The 18,888-nt window shown below is 37.0% G+C and overlaps 1 protein-coding gene and 1 pseudogene across 2 annotated transcripts in view; one reads left to right on the top strand and one right to left on the bottom strand.

Annotated features, from left to right (window-relative positions):
* Window positions 1-18,888, top strand: part of RANBP2 (RAN binding protein 2) — an 81,887-nt gene that overhangs the window by 14,244 nt on the left and 48,755 nt on the right. For both annotated transcript variants that reach the window (XM_045980345.1, XM_045980344.1), the window contains exons 2-4: window positions 16,187-16,254; window positions 17,720-17,831; window positions 18,299-18,451. In XM_045980345.1, the coding sequence (XP_045836301.1) occupies window positions 16,187-16,254; window positions 17,720-17,831; window positions 18,299-18,451 (333 nt within the window). The remainder of the gene's footprint in view (window positions 1-16,186; window positions 16,255-17,719; window positions 17,832-18,298; window positions 18,452-18,888) is intronic.
* Window positions 6,718-10,285, bottom strand: LOC123926724 (annotated as a pseudogene).

Below are 18,888 nucleotides of genomic sequence, written 5' to 3'. Positions count from 1 at the left end.
GATGCAGGCTCCCTGCTGAGCAGAGAGCCCGATGCGGGACTCGATCCCAGGACCCCGAGATCATGACCTGAGCCGAAGGCAGCGGCTTAACCCACTGAGCCACCCAGGCGCCCCATCCTCTGCCCATTTCTTGATTGGATTGTTTGTTCTTTGGGTTTTGAGTTTGCTAAGTTCCTTATAGATTTTGGACACTAGCCCTTTATCTGATATGTTGTTTGCAAATATCTTCTCCCATTCTGTCAGTTGTCTTTTTTTTTTTTCCATTTTATTTATTTTTTCAGCGTAACAGTATTCATTCTTTTTGCACAACACCCAGTGCTCCATGCAAAACGTGCCCTCCCCATTACCCACCACCTGTTCCCCCAACCTCCCACCCCTGACCCTTCAAAACCCTCAGGTTGCCCCAACCTCCCACCCCTGTCTTTTGGTTTTGTTAACTGTTTCCTTTGCTGTGCAAAAGCTTTTAATCTTGATGAAGTCCCAATAGTTCATTTTTGCCCTTGCTTCCCTTGCCTTTGGCAATGTTCCTAGGAAGATGTTGCTGCGGCTGAGGTCAAAGAGGTTGCTGCCTGCGTTCTCCTCAAAGATTTTGATGGATTCCTTTCTCACATTGAGGTCCTTCATCCATTTTGAGTTTATTTTCATGTGTGGTGTAAGGAAGTGGTCCAATTTCATTTTTCTGCATGTGGCTGTCCAATTTTCCCAGCACCATTTATTGAAGAGGCTGTCTTTTTTCCATTGGACATTCTTTCCTGCTTTGTCGAAGATTAGTTGACCATAGAGTTGAGGGTCTATTTCTGGGCTCTCTCTTCTGTTCCATTGATCTATGTGTCTGTTTTTGTGCCAGTACCAAACTGTCTTGATGATGACAGCTTTGTAGTAGGGCTTGAAGTCCGTAATTGTGATGCCACCAACTTTGGCTTACTTTTTCAATATTCCTTTGGCTATTCGAGTTTTTTTCTGGTTTCATATAAATTTTAGGATTATTTGTTCCATTTCTTTGAAAAAAATGGATGGTATTTTGATAGGGATTGCATTAAATGTGTAGATTGCTTTAGGTAGTGTAGACATTTTCACAATATATATTCTTCCAATCTAGGAGCATGGAACATTTTTCCATTTCTTTGTGTCTTCCTCAATTTCTTTCATGAGTACTTTATAGTTTTCTGCATATAGCCTCTTTGGTTAGGTTTATTCCTAGGTATCTTATAGTTTTGGGTACAATTGTAAATGGGATTGACTCCTTAATTTCTCTTTCTTCTGTCTTGTTGGTGTAGAGAAATGCAACTGATTTCTGTGCATTGATTTTATATCCTGACACTTTACTGAATTCCTGTACAAGTTCTAGCAGTTTTGGAGTGGAGTCTTTTGGGTTTTCCACATATAGTATCATATCCTCTGCGAAGAGTGATAGTTTGACTTCTTCTTTGCCAATTTGGATGCCTTTAATTTCTTTTTGTTGTCTGATTGCTGAGGCTAGGACTTCTAGTACTATGTTGAATAGCAGTGGTGATAATGGACATCCCTGCCGTGTTCCTGACCTTAACAGAAAAGCTTTCAGTTTTTCTCCATTGAGAATGATATTTGCGGTGGGTTTTTCATAGATGGCTTTGATAATATTGAGGTATGAGCCCTCTATCCCTACACTTTGAAGAGTTTTGATCAGGAAGGGATGCTGTACTTTGTCAAATGCTTTTTCAGCATCTGTTGAGAGTATCATATGGTTCTTGTTCTTTCTTTTATTAATGTTTCTATCACATTGATTGATTTGCAGATGTTGAACCAACCTTGTAGCCCTGGAATAAATCCCACTTGGTCGTGGTAAATAATCCTTTAAATGCACTGTTGAATCCTATTGGCTAGTATTTTGGTGAGAATTTTTGCGTCTGTGTTCATCAAGGATATTGGTCTGCAGTTCTCTTTTTTGGTGGGATCCTTGTCTGGTTTTGGGATCAAGGTGATGCCAGCCTCATAAAATGAGTTTGGATGTTTTCCTTCCATTTCTATTTTTTGGAACAGTTTAATGAGAATAGGAATTAGTTCTTCTTTAAATGTTTGGTAGAATTCCCCTAGGAAGCCGTCCGGCCCTGGGCTTTTGTTTGTTTGGAGATTTTTTGATGACTGTTTCAATCTCCTTATTGGTTATGGGCCTGTTCAGGTTTTCTATTTCTTCCTGGTTCAGTTGTGGTAGTTTATGTGTCTCTAGGAATGCATCCATTTCTTTCAGATTGTCCCAATTTGTTGGCATAGAGTTGCTCATAGTATGTTCTTATAATTGTCTGTATTTCCTTGGTGTTAGTTGTGATCTCTTTTCTTTCATTCATGATTTTATTTATTTGGGTCCTTTCTCTTTTCTTTTTGATAAGTCTGGCCAGGGGTTTATCAATCTTCTTGATTCTTTCAAAGAACCAGCTCCTAGTTTCATTGATTTGTTCTATTGTTTTTTTGGTTTCTATTTCATTGATTTCTGCTCTGATCTTTATGATTTCTCTTCTCCTGCTGGGTTTAGGGTTTCTTTCTTGTTCTTTCTCCAGCTCCTTTAGGTATAGGATTAGGTTGTGTACTTGAGACCTTTCTTGTTTCTTGAGAAAGGCTTGTACGGCTACGTATTTTCCTCTCAGGACTGACTTTGTTGCGTCCCACAGATTCTGAACCATTGTGTTTTCATTATTATTTGTTTCCATGAATTTTTTCAATTCTTTAATTTCCTGGTTGACCCATTCATTCTTTAGAAGGATGCTGTTTAGTCTTCATGTATTTGGGTTCTTTCCAAATTTCCTCTTGTGATTGAGTTCTAGCTTCAGAGCATTGTGGTCTGAAAATATGCAGGGAATGATCCTAATCTTTTGATACCGGTTGAGACCTGATTTGTTTCCCAGGATGTGATCTATTCTGGAGAATGTTCCATGTGCACTAGAGAAGAATGTGTATTCTGTTGCTTTGGGATGAAATGTTCTGAATATATCTGTGATGTCCATCTGGTCCAGTGTGTCATTTAATGCCTTTATTGCCTTGTTGATCTTTTGCTTGGATGATCTGTCCATTTCAGTGAGGGGAGTGTTGAAGTCCCCTACTATTATTGTATTATTATTGATGTGTTTCTTTGATTTTGTTATTAATTGGTTGATATAGTTGGCTGCTCCCACGTTAGGGGCATAGATATTTAAAATTGTTAGATCTTCTTGTTGGACTGACCCTTTGAATATGATATAGTGTCCTTCCTCATCTCTTATTATAGTCTTTGGCTTAAAATCTAATTGATCTGATATAAGGATTGCCTCCCCAGCTTTCTTCTGATGCACATTAGCATGGTAAATTGTTTTCCACCCCCTCACTTTAAATCTAGAGGTGTCTTCACATATAAAATGAGTTTCTTGTAGGCAGCATATTGATGGGTTTTGTTTTTTTATCTATTATGATACCCTATGTCTTTTGATTGGGGCATTTATCCCATTAACATCCAGGGTAACTATTGAGAGATATGAATTTAGCGCTATTATATTGCCTGTAAGGTGACTGTTACTGTATATTGTCTCTCTACCTTTCTGATCTACTACTTTTAGGCTCTCTCTTTGCTTAGAGGACCCCTTTCAATATTTCCTGTAGAGCTGGTTTGGTTTTTGCAAATTCTTTCAGTTTTTGTTTGTCCTGGAAGCTTTTTATCTCTCCTTCTATTTTCAGTGATAGCCTAGCTGGATAGAGTATTCTTGGCTGCATGTTTTTCTCGTTGAGTGCTCTGAATATATCATGCCAACTCTTTCTGGCCTGCCAGGTCTCTGTGGATAAGTCTGCTGCCAATCTAATATTTTTACCATTGTATGTTACAGACTTCTTTTCCCGTCTGCTTTCAGGATTTTCTCTTTGTCACTAAGACTTGTAAATTTTACTATTAGGTGACGGGGTGTGGACCTATTCTTGTTGATTTTGAGGGGGGTTCTCTGCACCTCCTGGATTTTGATGCTTGTTCCCTTTGCCATATTAGGGAAATTCTCTCCAATAATTCTCTCCAATAGACCTTCTGCTCCCCTCTCTCTTTCTTCTTCTTCTGGAATCCCAATTATTCTAATGTTGTTTCATCTTAGGTGTCACTTATCTCTCTAATCCTCCCCTCATGTTTGTCTCTTTTGTGCTCAGCTTCTTTATTCTCTGTCATTTGGTCTTCTATGTCACTAATTCTTTCTTCTGCCTCATTGATCCTAGCAGTGAGAGCCTCCATTTTTGATTGCACCTCATTAATAGCTGTTTTATTTCAACTTGGTTAGATTTTAGTTCTTTTATTTCTCCAGAAAGGGCTTTTATATCTCCAGAGAGGGTTTCTCTAATATCTTCCATGGCTTTTTCGAGCCCGGCTAGAACCTTCAGAATCGTCATTCTGAACTCTAGATCTGACATATTACCAATGTCTGTGTTGATTAGGTCCCTAGCCTTCGGTTCTGCCTCTTGTTCTTTTTTTTGTGGTGAATTTTTCCGCCTTGTCATTTTGTCCAGATAAGAGGATATGAGGGATCAAATAAAATAGTAAAAGGGTGGCAAAGACCCCAGAAAAATGCACTTTAACCAAATCAGAAGAAACCCCAAATCATGGGGGGAGGGGGAAAGGGGATAAAAAGAGGTTCAGAAACAAAAAAGAAAACAAAGAAAAAATAGAAAAAAGAAAGAAAAAAATATATTTGATAAACTAGTCAAAAAACATTAAAAAGGAAAAGGGTAAAAGTTTAAAAAAATTTAGCAGAAGAAGAAAATAGAAAATAAAATTGAATTAAAAAAAATTGAATTAAGTGCAAGACTGTAGAATCATGGGGAGAAAGCCATGAGTTCTGTGCTTTGCTTTCTCCTCCTTTGGAATTCTGTTGCTGTCCTAAGTATTGAACCTGCTTTCCTTGGTAGATGAACTTCGTCCTGGCTGGATTTTTTGTTGTTCTTCTGGGGGAGGGGCCTGTTGTAGTGACTCTCACGTGTCTTTGCCCGAGGCAGAATTGTACTGCCCTTACCGGGGCGGACAAAAGTAATCCACTCTGGTTCGCTTTTGGGAGCTTTTGTTTCCTGAACGGTTTCCGTAGAGTTCTGGAGGACCGAAATGAAAATGGTGGCCTCCCAGTCTCCTTTCGGAGGAGCTGAGAGCCCGGGGCTCCACTCTCCTCAGTATGCCCCCAGAGGACAGCGCCCAATCACTCCCGTATCCCCAGCCTCTAGCCGCGCTCCGAGCTCACCCAGCCCGCGACCGGTTCAAGGTAACCCCGAGCTCAGAGCTCAGTCCTCGGCTCTGTCTCTGTAGCCAGCTTCCCCGTTCTAATACCTGCGAGCTCTGTGACACACCGACACCCCCGATCCTTCTGTGACCCTGCGGGACCTGGGGCCACGCTGACCCTGCGTGGGCTTCACCCTGGTTTAGCCTCTGGAGCAGTGTCCCTCAGTGGAACAGATTTTTAAAAGTCCTGATTTTGTGCTCTGTTGCTCCGCCGCTTCTCGGAGCTGGCCCATCCCCCCGCGTTCTATCTTCCCGTCGTTTTGGATTCACTTCTCCGCCAGTCCTACCTTTCAGAAAGTGGCTGATTTTCTGTTTCTAGAATTGCTGTTCTTCTTCTCTTCGATCTCCCGTTGGATTTGTAGGTGTTTGCAATGTTTAGATAAGCTATCGAGCTGATCTCCTGCTACCTGATGTAGTCTCAGCCTGCTACTTCTCCACCATCTTCACTCCTCCCCTATTGATTCATTTTTAAATCTCGTTTTTTTCTTCTTATAATTAGTGTATTTTGGGTAATAGTCCTTTCTCAAATGTTTCTCTTGCAAATATTTTTTCCATTCTGTGGCTTGTCTTCATCCTCTTGACAGTGTCTTTTGCAGAACAGAATTTGTTTTTGTTTTTTTTTTTTTTGGTAAGATCTTTTTTTTTTTTAAATTTGACAGAGACCCCGTGAGAGAGGGAACACAAACAGGGGAAGAGGGAGAAATAGGCTTCCTGCTGAGCAGGGAGCTTGATGCAGGGCTGGATCCCAGGACCCTGAGATCATGACCTGAGCTGAAGGCAGATGGTTAACGAGTAAGCCACCTGGGTGCCCCAGAACAGAAATTCTTAATTTACTTTAATTTTTTTTTAAAGATTTTATTTATTTATTTGACAGATAGAGATCACAAGTAGGGAGAGAGGCAGGCAGAGAGAGAGAGTGGAGGAAGCAGGCTCCCCGCCAAGCAGAGAGCCCGATGCAGGGCTCGATCCCAGGACTCTGGGATCATGACCTGAGCGAAAGGCAGAGGCCTTAACCCACTGAGCCACCCAGGCGCCCCAGAAATTCTTAATTTTAACGAAATATAGCATATCAGTTCTTTCATTTGTTGTCCCATTGGTGTTGTATATTAAAAAGTCATCAACAAACCTGAAGTCATTTGGATTTTCTCCCATTATCGCCTAGAAGTTTTATAGTTTTGTGTTTCCATTTAGGTTTGTGATCCATTTTGCGTTAAATTTTGCAAAGGGTATGAGGTCTGTGTTGTTGTTATTATTTTTATTATGGTTTTGTGTGTGGATGTCAATTATTCCAGTAATCTTTATTGAAAGACTGTTTTGCCTCCACTATATTGCCCTTGCTCTTTTGTGAGAAATCAGTTAACTGTTTTTATATGGGTCCATTTTGTTTATATTTTTGCTAGTATACTTTTTGTTTTTGTTTTTGCTAATATACTTTGTTTTTGTATTGTTTTTTTGAGAAGTCTGTGCCTTTATTGGCTGAACAGGCTGCTTACCAGGGATGAAGTAGAGGAGTGGGTGGTCTCAATACCAGGCCTGCTGTGCTTCACAGCCTTGAAGGTAATGGAGAACTCACCCAGATAGTGGCCAGTCATCTTGGGCTAGGTTTCCTCCTATTTGAAGGTCTTGCCATTGTAGACACCCACCATATTGCCTACCACCCTCAGGCAGGATGATCGTGTCCCACAGGTGCATCTTAACCACCTTTTCCATCAGGGGAGCCTTTTTGGCCTTGCACACATGCTTTAGCATTGAGTGTCATTTCCTCCACAAACCCCAGTTGAGCCTCTACTGCTGCTAGGCACTGTACAGCTGCACTAATGGCTTTTAGAACACATCCAGCAGCTGGTTGAGGTCCATGCCAGAGTAGGTGAACTTGTGGAAGGTGCGCTTTTTCTGCTCCACTTCTGCTACATTATCAGCTCTTTGGAAGGGACCACCTAATACCACATTGTCTTGATTAGTCTAGGTTTATAGTAAGTATTGAAGTCAGGTAGTGTCAGTCCTAATTTTTTTCTTCAATATTTTGCAACTCTGGGTTTTTTGCCTCTATCAGTAAACTTTAGAATCACTTTGTTGATATCCACAAAATAAGTTCTTGGGATTTTAATTGGGATTGCCCTGAATCTGTAGGTGAAGTTGGGAAAAACTGACATCTTGTTAAGATCAGATCTTCTATCCATGAACATGGAATGTCTTCAGTTATTTAGTTCTTTGACACCTTTCTTTTTTTATAGAATTTATTTATTTATTTGAGAGAGAGAGAGCTTGAGAAGGGGGAGGGTCAGAGGGAGAAGCACCCCCACCTCCTACAACGTTCAGGGATCACCTTCATTTCCTTTTTGGGGGTGCTAATTTAAGTGATACTGTGTTTTATATTTCAGATTCATCTTGTTCATTGCTGGTATATAGAAAGTGATTGACTTTTTTGTATTACCCTAATATTCTTCAAACTTGCTTATTATTTCCAGTGTTTTTTCATCATTTGTTTTGGATTTCTATGTGGACAGTCATGTCGTCTGCAAATATAGTTTTACTTTTTCCTTTCCAATCTGTGTTTTATTTCATTTCTCTTTTCTTTTTCTGTTACTGTATTAGCTACAACTTCCACTATGATGATGTAAAGGGACGTCCTTGATGAGAGGGGACATCCTTGCCTTGTTCCTGATCTCAATGAGAAAACTTTTGAGTTCCTTACCATTAAGTTATGATATTTGTTTTTGTACATATTCTTTATTAAGTTGAGGAATTTGCCTCTATTCCTGGTTTACTGAGCATTGTTTTTGTTGCTTGTTTGTTTTATTGTGAATGGGGTTGGAGTTTTTGTCAAATGTTTTTCTACATGTATTAATGTGATCATGAGTTTTTTGTTTTTGTTTTTTTTTTTTTAGCTTGTTGATGTGATGGATTATATTAATTCATTTTTAAAAGTTGAACCAGCCTTGCATACCTGGGATAAATCCCCACTTGGTTTTGGCGTATAATTCGTTTTTATACATTGTTGGATTTGGTTTGCTAATACTCTGTTGAGGACCTTTTGTACCTGTGTTTGTGAGTGATGCTTGCCTGTAGTTTCCTTGTAATGTTTTTATCTGGTTTTGGTATTAAGGTAATGCTGGTCTCATAGGAGGAATTAAGGGTTATTTTTTTGCTTATATCTTCTGGAGGAGTGTAATAATTTCTTTTTTATTAAGTTTGGTAGACTTCACCGGTGAACCTGTGCTTTTTAGTCTTGGAAGATTATTATTCAGTTTCTTTAATAGATATAGACCTATTTAGGTAATCTATTTCTTGTCTGCATTTTTTTTTTTTAAGATTTTATTTATTTATTTGGCAGAGAAAGAGTGTGTACTAGAGAGCACAAGCAGGGGGCTTGCAGGCAGAGGGAGAAGCAAGATCCCTCCTCAGCAAGGAGCCCCATGCCTGGCTCAATCCCATTTTTGCCCACCCTCCCAACTCTGGCAACCACCAGTCTTTTTTCTATCTCTGATCTTGAGTCTTTTTTTTGTTTTTGTTTTTTGAAATTCCACATATATAGGGGAAATCATGCTGTATTTGTCATTCTCCGAGTTATTTCATTTAATGTAATGCCCTTGAAATTGACTCATGTTCTTGCAAATGGCAGGATTTTGTATTTTTGTGGTTAGAATATATTGTGTTGTATATATGTGCCACATTTTCTTTATTCATCTGTTAGTGGACACGTATGTTGTTTTCATGTCTTGGCAGTTGTAAGTAATGCTGCAGTGAACTTGGGGATGCGTTTATCTTTTTGAGTTAGTGTTTTCTTTTTTTCAGCCATTTACCTTTCATCTGTATGAGTGTTCGTATTTAATTGGGGTTTCTTGTAGACAGCATATAGTTAATCTTAGACATTGTCATTGTGGATTAAAATTATCTATTGGTAGACTTCTACCATTGATGTTCTAGTTAATATTGATATGGTTGTGTTAAGAGCTATCATATTTATTGCTATTTTCTCTTGTCCTAGTTCTTCCTATTTTTTTGTCTTCCTTTCTTTTTCTGCCTTCCCTGTGACTCCAATTTTGCTCCTTTTTTAGCATCTTAAGCTTTTTTTTTTTTTTTTTAACTTGTTTAGTGGTTGCCTTAGAGTTTGCAGTATACATTTACAACGAATCCAGGTCTACTTTCAAATAATACTACAGTACTTCATGGGTAATGTGAGTACCTCATAATAAACTAATCTTAAATTTTCCTTTTCTTTGTGTCATTGCCATCACATATTTTACTTTTGTATAAAATACATGAGCATATATGTAAACATACAAATTTTGTATATAGTTCTCATACATAATGGAAATATGTGTTGGTATTTTATTTTGAACAACTGGTATATGTTAGATCAGTTAAGAGAAAGAAAAACAGTTGTTTTTATTTTACCTTCATATATTTATTTTACATAGATGTGAATTTCTCATCTGTATCATTTTTTTTTTTTCTCTAAATAATTTATCAACATCTTTTGTAAGGCTGAGGTACTGGTGACAAATTCCTTCAATTTTGTTTGTGTGAAAAAATATTTCTCCCATTTCTTATGGAGTACTGAACTCTAGGTTGGCTGTTTTTCTCTTTTGCTTGCATGGTTTTTGAGAAGTTAAATGTGATTTTTTACTTTTGCTCCTGTCATAGAGGTTTTTTTTTTTTCTTCTTCAGGTTCTATGTCATTTTTTGTTTTCAGTAATTTGAATAGGATATGTGTAGGTATATTATTATTATTATTGTCATTTATTCTGCTTGATGCTCTCTGAGCATGCTAGATCTCAGCTTTCTGGATTTTTGGGTTTTTGTGTAACATTAAGTTGGGGGAATTTCATAGTAATTATTGTTTCAGATATTTCTCCTGTTCCTTCATCATTTCTCTTCTTATAGTCTTATTTCATGGATGTTATTTCTTTTGTAGTTGTTCCACAGTTCTTGGATATTTTGGTTTGTTTGTCTTTATCTTTTTTCTCTTTGCTTTTCAGTTTTGTAGTTTTTTTTTGAGATAGCCTCAAGTTTGGAGATTCTTACCTCAGCCATGTTTAGGTTATTAGTAAGCCCATCAAAGGCTTTCTTCATTTCTGTGATAATGTTTTTGATCTCTAGCATTTCTTTTTGTGCTTAAAATTTTTATCTCTCTGCTTACATTCATTTGTTCATTTTTTGGTTATATACCCAGAAGTTGGATTGCTGGATTATATGGTAGTTTAAATTTTACTTATGTGAGGAACTACCATATTGTTTCCATAATGGTTGCACCATTTTACATTTCCACTAACAATACACAAGGGTTCCAACTTTTCCATACCACTAACAACACTTATTATTTTCATTTTTTTCCCTTTTTGTATAGTAGCCATTCTAGTGGATATAAAGGGTATCCCATGGTGATTTTTTTTTAAAGATTTTATTTATTTATTTGACAGACAGAGAGAGATCACAAGTAGGCAGAAAGGCAGGTAGAGGGAGAGAGGGGGAAGCCGGCTCCCTGCTGAGCAGAGAGCCCAATGCAGGGCTCGATCCCAGGACCCTGAGATCACAACCTGAGCCAAAGACAGAGACTTAACCCACTGAGCCACCCAGGTGCCCCTCCCATGGTGATTTTGATTTCCATTTCCTTGATTGGTGATGTTGAACAGCTCTTTATGTGCTTTTAGGAATTCATATATCATTTTTGGAGTAATGTCTATTATAAAGTCTTTTGCCTGTTTTCTAGTTTGGTTATTTGATTTTTTTTATTATTGAATTGTAGGAGTTTTTTTTTTTTTTAATGTATCCTAGATATTAATCCTTTATCAGCTGTATGGTTTGCACATATTACTCCCATTCTATAGGTTGACTTTTTTACCCTATTGATTGTGTCCTTTGATATACAAAAGTTTTTAAGTTTGATTCACTTTTTTTTGTCTATTTGTCTATTTTTACTTTGGTTTCCCATGCGTTTGGTGTCAATCCCAAGATCAAATGTCGTATAGCTTTTCCTCTATGTTTTCTTCTAGGAGTTTTATAGTTTTGGATCTTAGTTTTAGGTCTTTAATTCATTTGGGGTTCATTTTTGCAGATGGTGTAAAGTAAGGGTCCAGCGTTACTCTTTTGCATATGAATATCCAGTTTTCCCAGCACCATTTGTTAAAAAGTCTTTTCTCCATTGAGTGTTGTTAGCACCCTTGTTGGAGATTATGTGACCGTATAGGTGAGCATTTATTTGTGGGCCTGTACCTGTCCTTGATCACTTACTTTTTTCAGTCTCTGTTTTAGAATTTCACTGTGCACCTCAAATTCTTCACACGTTTACTCAACAGACTACCTCACTTCTTCATTGGTAAACTGAGACTGTTGGCAGTGAACCACCAGGCCCTATTCATTCTTCTGTCAACTGTAAATTTCCTTTTCAAGGTACTTCCTGACATCTTTTCTTGTTACCCCTTTCAGTTTCCTAAGCCCTCATTTCCCCCTTTTCTTTCAGATTCTTCTCAACTGGCTGTTTTTCCTTAGCCGGAAAACACATTCATGCTCTTTGTTTGCCCTAAATAACTATCCACATCTGTGTCCCATTATTGCCCTATGTCTTCCCTCACTTTGTCAGTCAGAGCTTGTGAAAATTATTTAGCAGTATTGTTTCCTTAAGAGAGGAGGTAGTGTAAGATACAAATAAAAGATTTTTTTGTGTGTGTGTATGTCTTGTCTTTATACTTTTCTGTAATTTAAAATTTTTTAATCTTCATGTATGCTTTTATGACTTAAAACATATCTGCTTATTTAATACCTTCTTTGGTGAGGACTAAGAAGTATAGTAGGAGAAAGAGGTTTTAAGTTAAGATGCGATAACATAGATTTATGTGACATGGCAAAGTGACATTCCAAAGCAATGGAGAAAATATGGATTATACAGTAGATGTTGCTTGAACAATTGACATTTTGTTTAATGATTTTTTTGGTTTAATCATTTATTTTTAAAAAATAGGGCTCTTGTCTTCATTATTTATCAAAACGAGTTTGACTTAAAAGTAATTTTAGAGAAACTGAAAAAATATAGATGAGTTTTCAACTCAAATGAGAAAGACCTTTTTTTACCATATAATCTGGGGGAAAAAAAGAAAGAACCAGTAAAGATAGTTTTTACTGCATAAAAATTGAAGCTTTATTTCACAAACATATTAACACAGATGAATGACAATTTGGGAAAGCTGCAGAAAGCCCTGAGGGGCATCTGGGTGGTGCACTTGGTTGGACCCCTGACTCTTGGCTTCAAAAAACAACAACCAAAAAACCCTCAGATGTCAGTATGGTTAAGAACCCTTAAAAATTAGCAAGAGAATCTTTTCTGTGCCCTTTGAAAGTTGGTAATGGCCATAGTATACTAGCAGAGAATTTATACTCTATTTCAGTGTGAATATTAAAAATTGGTCTTATCAATCAGAGAAATGCCAGGTACATCTTCTGCTTACCAAGTTGGCAATGACTGAAGAAATGGGAAAAATTAATTAATTAATTTTGAGGAGTATATACTCCGAGGCATTCAAATACTGAGTGGAGAAGTAAATTGCTATAAACTGTATGGCTATAGACTATACTGGCATATAAACTATAAACTATGCTATAAACTGTACTGGCAATATAATAAATGGTTCAGATATTTACATTCCTTGAACTAGTTATTTAGTTTTTAGCAATTTATTAGGAAATAATGAATGGTACACAAATTTATGTGTATTTCAATACATAGTGAATATGTAACGTCTGGCAGTTAATGTTCCTGGTTCCATGGTGGTGGGCAAACCACAGGGTCTTACTTCAGTGGAGCCTTACAGTGTTGTTGTTTTTTTTTTTAAGATTTTTATTATTTATTTATTTGACAGACAGAAATCACAAGCAGGCAGAGAGAGAAGGAGGGGAAGCAGGCCCTCTACTCAGCAGACAGCCCGATGTGGGGCTTGATCCCAGGACCCTGGGATCATGACCCGAGCCGAAGGCAGAGGCTTTAACCCACTGAGTCACCCAGGTGCCCCCGAGCCTTACGGTTTTGAGGGATAGTTAACTGTACAAACAAAAATACTTATGAACTGTATAAATTCAGTGAAGGAAATTAACAGGATTTTGGAGAAATAATGAAGCAGGCATACTTTAGTATGATAGTGGGAGAATGCTATTCAAAACTATCTGAAATACCACTTTGCTGCTGCATTGTTCTGCCTAGATGTTAGCTTTGACTTAATTGTTCATCAGGCAAACTCATGCAGGCAGTCGATGTTTGAACTGTGGTTTCTCTTGTACTGAGCAGGATTATTACGGAGACAATCCATTGTCAGAGTAAAACTGGCTAGTCTCGTGAAGGTCTAAACCCAGCTCATGTGGGGTGAAGATCTAAGTAAACCTAGCTCTATTAGTGAGTGAACAAATCCAGTGATAGGTGAAATGTGCTTCACAAAGATAGGATGAAGTGACATCAAGGACCAAAAAGTGAGGTTTCTCAGGACTTGACTGTCCAAAGTCAGTATGGTAACTTCTCTGACATTTGCTCAAAACTTAAAATCAGAAGGATTGGGAGACACCACTTTTCTGGGTCTGTATTCCTACTGAAAATGTAGATTTTTTTTTTCCCTTTTGCTTTTCTGGAATTTTTCTCTACTCACTTGACTTAGAATACCTGTGTTATGTTTTTAACAGATATACTGGACCCAACCCTGCCTCCCCAAGATGTAGGGGGAGGTGAGAGGGAGGTGTGGGGCATGGGGAGCCTTCCATTTATTCAACACTTAACTGTTTCACTGTGCCAGACTAGAGTCTTGCTTAATAGAGATTTCTGTTTTGGTCAGGTGATTCTCTCAAGCTCATTTCCCCTTAGTTGTGGTTTCACTAGGATAGTGAGAATCTTGTTCGTTCATTCACATTTGTCTCTAGATGATGAGGCATTTGTTTAAGGAAACCGTAGTTTCTCTTTCATTTACGTACATTCATTGAATTTCTCACTCTGATATTGAAAGTGCTGGATAGAAATCATACCATATCAGTACTGGCTGTTGGCCTGTTGGCCCAGGGCTGCCCCAATTGTAGAGATGCATTCTGTTTTTAGTCACTGGCTAACCTATAGTATGCAAGGGCCAGATGAAGTAAAATCCATGTCATGCTAGCCTTTGGTGAGAAATTTGGGTATTTTCAAAGCATAATGGAAGCCATAGAAGGATTTTAAATTTTAAGCAAAAGCGTAACATGGTTTGTCTTATGTCTGAAATGATACCCCTTTGGTGAATGAATTAGATGGGAGGAAAAATACATAGAGGGAAACAGGAAGGAATTAGCCTTTTCAGACGTCCTAGAGGGAGATCATAGCAGGCTTGGACTTTGGTAATAGCAACAGAGATGTAAAAAAAATAGGTAGATTGAGGTAATGTAGAAGGTAGAACTGACAGATTTTGGTGATGATATTTTGCACATAAGTTTAGAGCTTAGGAAAAGTGAGAGCCAAAGACAAATATTTGAGAATCAATATACTGTCAGTAGTCATAGGTGAGATTCAGTATTTGTCACAGAGGAGATCTGAAAGAGAAGAGGATTTAGGACTGGTTCCTGGGGAAGTCAGTGTGAGGAAGAGCCTGAGAAGGAATGGCCACTAAGGTGGGAGTTAAACTAGCGAGCATGGTGTCTTTGAAGTCATTGAGAAGAATATTTTAAGAAGATGAGTGTGATTAAGAGTGTTCTCTGTAGGTTTGATTAAAAAGGAAAAATTGAAACATAGTTAACAGTGGGCAAACAGTCCATCTGCTGTCTAGTTTACCCTAGATAATCACTTCTTCACCTTATTATCAGGTATCTGATCAAATATCCCCTTAGTAAGACGTTTCCCGACAACTCTCTTATTTTATAGATCATATGATGCCATTGTGCCCCACCACCATTACCAGCTAAGAAAGAAGAAACACTGCCAACTGAACAGGCAGCAGTGTTAGGATTCCTGTGATTTCTGAGATAAATAGTGATTCTAGCTTTGTTGAAATATGGTGTACTGAAAATAATTGATGAAATACTATAAAATAGCACTCTTTTCTGCTCCTATATAGGTAATGGTTTGCTTGTCACCTCTCCTAAAATGCAGGCCTCTTGAAGACAGAGATTTTTTTGTGTGTCCTACTGGTGCCCCAGTGCCTGGTGAATGATAGCAGGCACAACAAACAAATCCTAAATCTGCATTTTTTAAGAAATCAAATGAATAAATAAAAACAACTGCTTTGTAGACTTCTTTTTTCAATTAATATATTGGTTTTTTTCTGTGTCCTTGTATAATTTTCAAAAATTATGTTTGATGGCTGTGTACCCTTATCATGTGTCTATGATAGAATCTGGTGTGTCCCAGGATCTTAAACTTTGGAACTTACAGAAGTAAAAGAGCCAGGGTGTGGACTTGGTTTATTACTGGAAGTATTCAACTTTTATTTCTACCTTTTTAATTCCTTGAATGTAAAACACTGATCTGTAGAAAGAACAACAAACAGTACCTGGACCAGGGAGTCCTCCATGCCTTAATGGGTTGGAAGTACTTCCTTATTTTTCCCCATAAAGACTTAAATATGGCAAGAGAAGTTTTTAGTATACCTTGCCTCCCCTAAGAAAGCAGGTTTCCATCTGTTTAGTTATCTGTAAAGTGAGAGAGTGGCACCACATGTTTTTTCAGCTTTCTTGCTGTTATAAATTCTTAATTTCTGATGTTGTCTTGTCCTCCTGTTCTTAAATTTATTTTTAGTTATGATGAGAATTACAAAACATGGAATCATGATTTTTACAATATATGTCCATTTCTGCAGGCAGTTTTTTTTCATACCTTTTAGGTGAACAAGAATCAAGTATGTTGATACTAATCTTATTAGGGCAGATTTTTAGTTCTATGAATACTTTACAAAATTTAAAATATGAAAAATTAAAAGAACTCTTAATTTTATTTTTTAGAAGTCAATGAAAGGATTCTATTTTGCAAAGCTGTACTATGAAGTTAAAGAATATGATCTTGCTAAAAAGTAAGTACCAAACTGTAAACATGCTTTAGTTTTCTAAAGTCATTCCCCGCCTCTACCCGGGTATTCTTACTTGAAATGGGTGAAAATAATATGTTTTTTTCAGCAGTTCTTCCTATGTATGTCCTGGAAATAGGGTATTTTATCACTCCAGACTGATACAAAGGACTAGCCTCAATTCCATGGAGATTGAGCCTAGAATGAGTATTTTTTGCATGCATGCCACTTGTTTATACTTAGGGCAAGAAATCATTAGGCTTAAAACACTTCTAAGGAATAAAAGAGAACAAGCTGTTTTAAATTTCTTCCTGGTTAGATATTTGGCACTTTAATCAGCTGGATAAATACCAATGAACACAAAATTAAACTGAATTCTGGACAGGAGAATAGCTTGTATAAAAGACCTTTGGCTCAGTAGGTAACAGTCTGAGGCTTTGTCTCACCTCCTAAGGCCAAGAAGTTCAGTGATTTGATTTCCTGATTTAGAGTGCCTTAAAGCGGGAAATTAGGAGGCAGGCGAGCAGACAGGTTAAAGGCATTTATGGGAAGATGAAAATGCTGATAGGTAAGAAAATAATAACACCTTTATTTAACTAGCAGCAATGGGACTGTCAACCTTGTTCCTTTTTAATATGACCCTTTTTCCTCCAGTTTTGGTTTTTGGTGTATATATAGATATATTTATTGTTTATGTATATATATATAATATTTATTGAGCCTAGAAGATGCTTATTTTTTAGCTGTTAACTTGATTTAAGAAATGGATATTACGGGGCGCCTGGGTGGCTCAGTGGGTTAAAGCCTCTGCCTTCGGCTCAGGTCATGATCCCAGGGTCCTGGGATCGAGCCCCGCATCGGGCTTTCTGCTCCGCAGGGAGCCTGCTTCCTCCTCTCTCTCTGCCTGCCCCTCTGCCTACTTGTGATTTCTATCAAATAAATAAAATATTAAAAAAAAAAAAAAAGAAATGGATATTACCTACATTTGTTAGTTTATTTAGTAATTTTTCCTCTGCTTGTTTTAGCTGGGAACAGTACTATTATTAGGTATTACTTTCTTGTTTAAAAGGTGAATAGTACAATAAGAAAAGGTAAATATTTACTATAATCTTTTTCTAATTTCTGTGTAAAACTTTTTAGTGCTTTATCGAAATATCAGGGAAAAGCAATTTATGTGTTCATTTCTTATGTATGGGTAGCATTAAAAAACATTTGGTAAATGTAGTAGTTAATGGTAAAATAAGTATATTGTCAATTTTGTATGTATGTGTTTATTCTTTTTATGGATACTTTTGAGTTTTTTTCAAATTCTAGTTTAAGTAAATAGTGGTAGTCAATAATGAGAATAACTGTGGATTAGTTTAGTGTTTGCTTTGGTTTAAGATGTACTCTTCAGGTTGGAATTAAATACAGTTCTGAATGTTATAATTTGAAGATTATTTTTGTATTTTGTATTATTATTTTTAAACAGATATATAACTTCATATATTAATGTGCAAGAAAGAGATCCCAAAGCTCACAGATTTCTTGGTCTTCTTCATGAAGTGGAGGAAAATATAGACAAAGCTGTTGAATGTTACAAGGTAAAGCATTTAAGATTAAAATACAGCCTTTGCACAGTCACACACATGATACCCAGAGTAATTTATATAATAAATAATTCAAATATATTTTATGGATGTTATGAAAATAAGTATTGGTGTGATAATACTATTAACACAGATTAGAATAGATCTTAAATTATTTGGCTCAAAGTACGCTGTAATTTAATTATTAAGTTAGCACTTGTAAAAGAGGATTAGCACCCATAAATGCTGTTCTTATAAGTGTGGTTTTCTTTCTTTTTTGGAGCACTTACCTGATAAAAACATAATTTTTATTTAATTCATCTGCAAAAAATTCCAGTACACTTTAAGTTTGACTTAAGCAACTTTGAAATACCATGTTGTCATTGGGAAAAATTTTTAGGGTGGACAGCATTGAATTTTTAACTTTTATATGTGAGTGTAGGTACTTTAGGAATCCTAACTTATTTCTTTTCTGGTATCAGCGTTCAGTGGAATTAAACCCAACACAAAAAGATCTTGTTTTGAAGATTGCAGAATTGCTTTGTAAAAATGATGTTACTGATGGAAGAGCAAAATACTGGGTTGAAAGAGCAGCTAAACTTTTCCCAGGAAGTCCTGCAATTTATAAACTAAAGGTAAAAACAGAACAAAACATAGTAAAAACTGTTGGAGAAAACTTAAGACACAGCCATTTCTAATATTTGGAATTTAAATGACTTTTCAGTAGCAAACCTTAAACCAGTATGTTTGGGAGTTGGTGGGAAATGGGTGAAGGTGATAAAAAGGTACAGACTTCAGTGTATAAATTCTGGGGATATGTATAGTATAGTGACTATTGTTAACCTTACTGTATTATATATTTGAAAGTTGTGAAGAGAGCAGGTAGATCTTAAAAGTTCTTATCACAAGAAAAAAAATTTTTTTTTAAAGATTTTATTTATTTGAGGGGTGCCTGGGTGGCTTGGTGGTTTAAGGCCTCTGCTTTCAGCTCAGGTCATAATCCCCCAGTCCTTTGAGGTTCTCGCATAGAGGTCAGGTCCATAGAGGTCAGGTCGGGCTCTCTGCTCAGCAG

This window comes from Meles meles, chromosome 16 (genome assembly GCF_922984935.1).
Source record: "Meles meles chromosome 16, mMelMel3.1 paternal haplotype, whole genome shotgun sequence".
NCBI classification, from domain to species: Eukaryota; Metazoa; Chordata; class Mammalia; order Carnivora; family Mustelidae; genus Meles; species Meles meles.
This window is presented reverse-complemented; position numbering and strand designations above follow the sequence as displayed.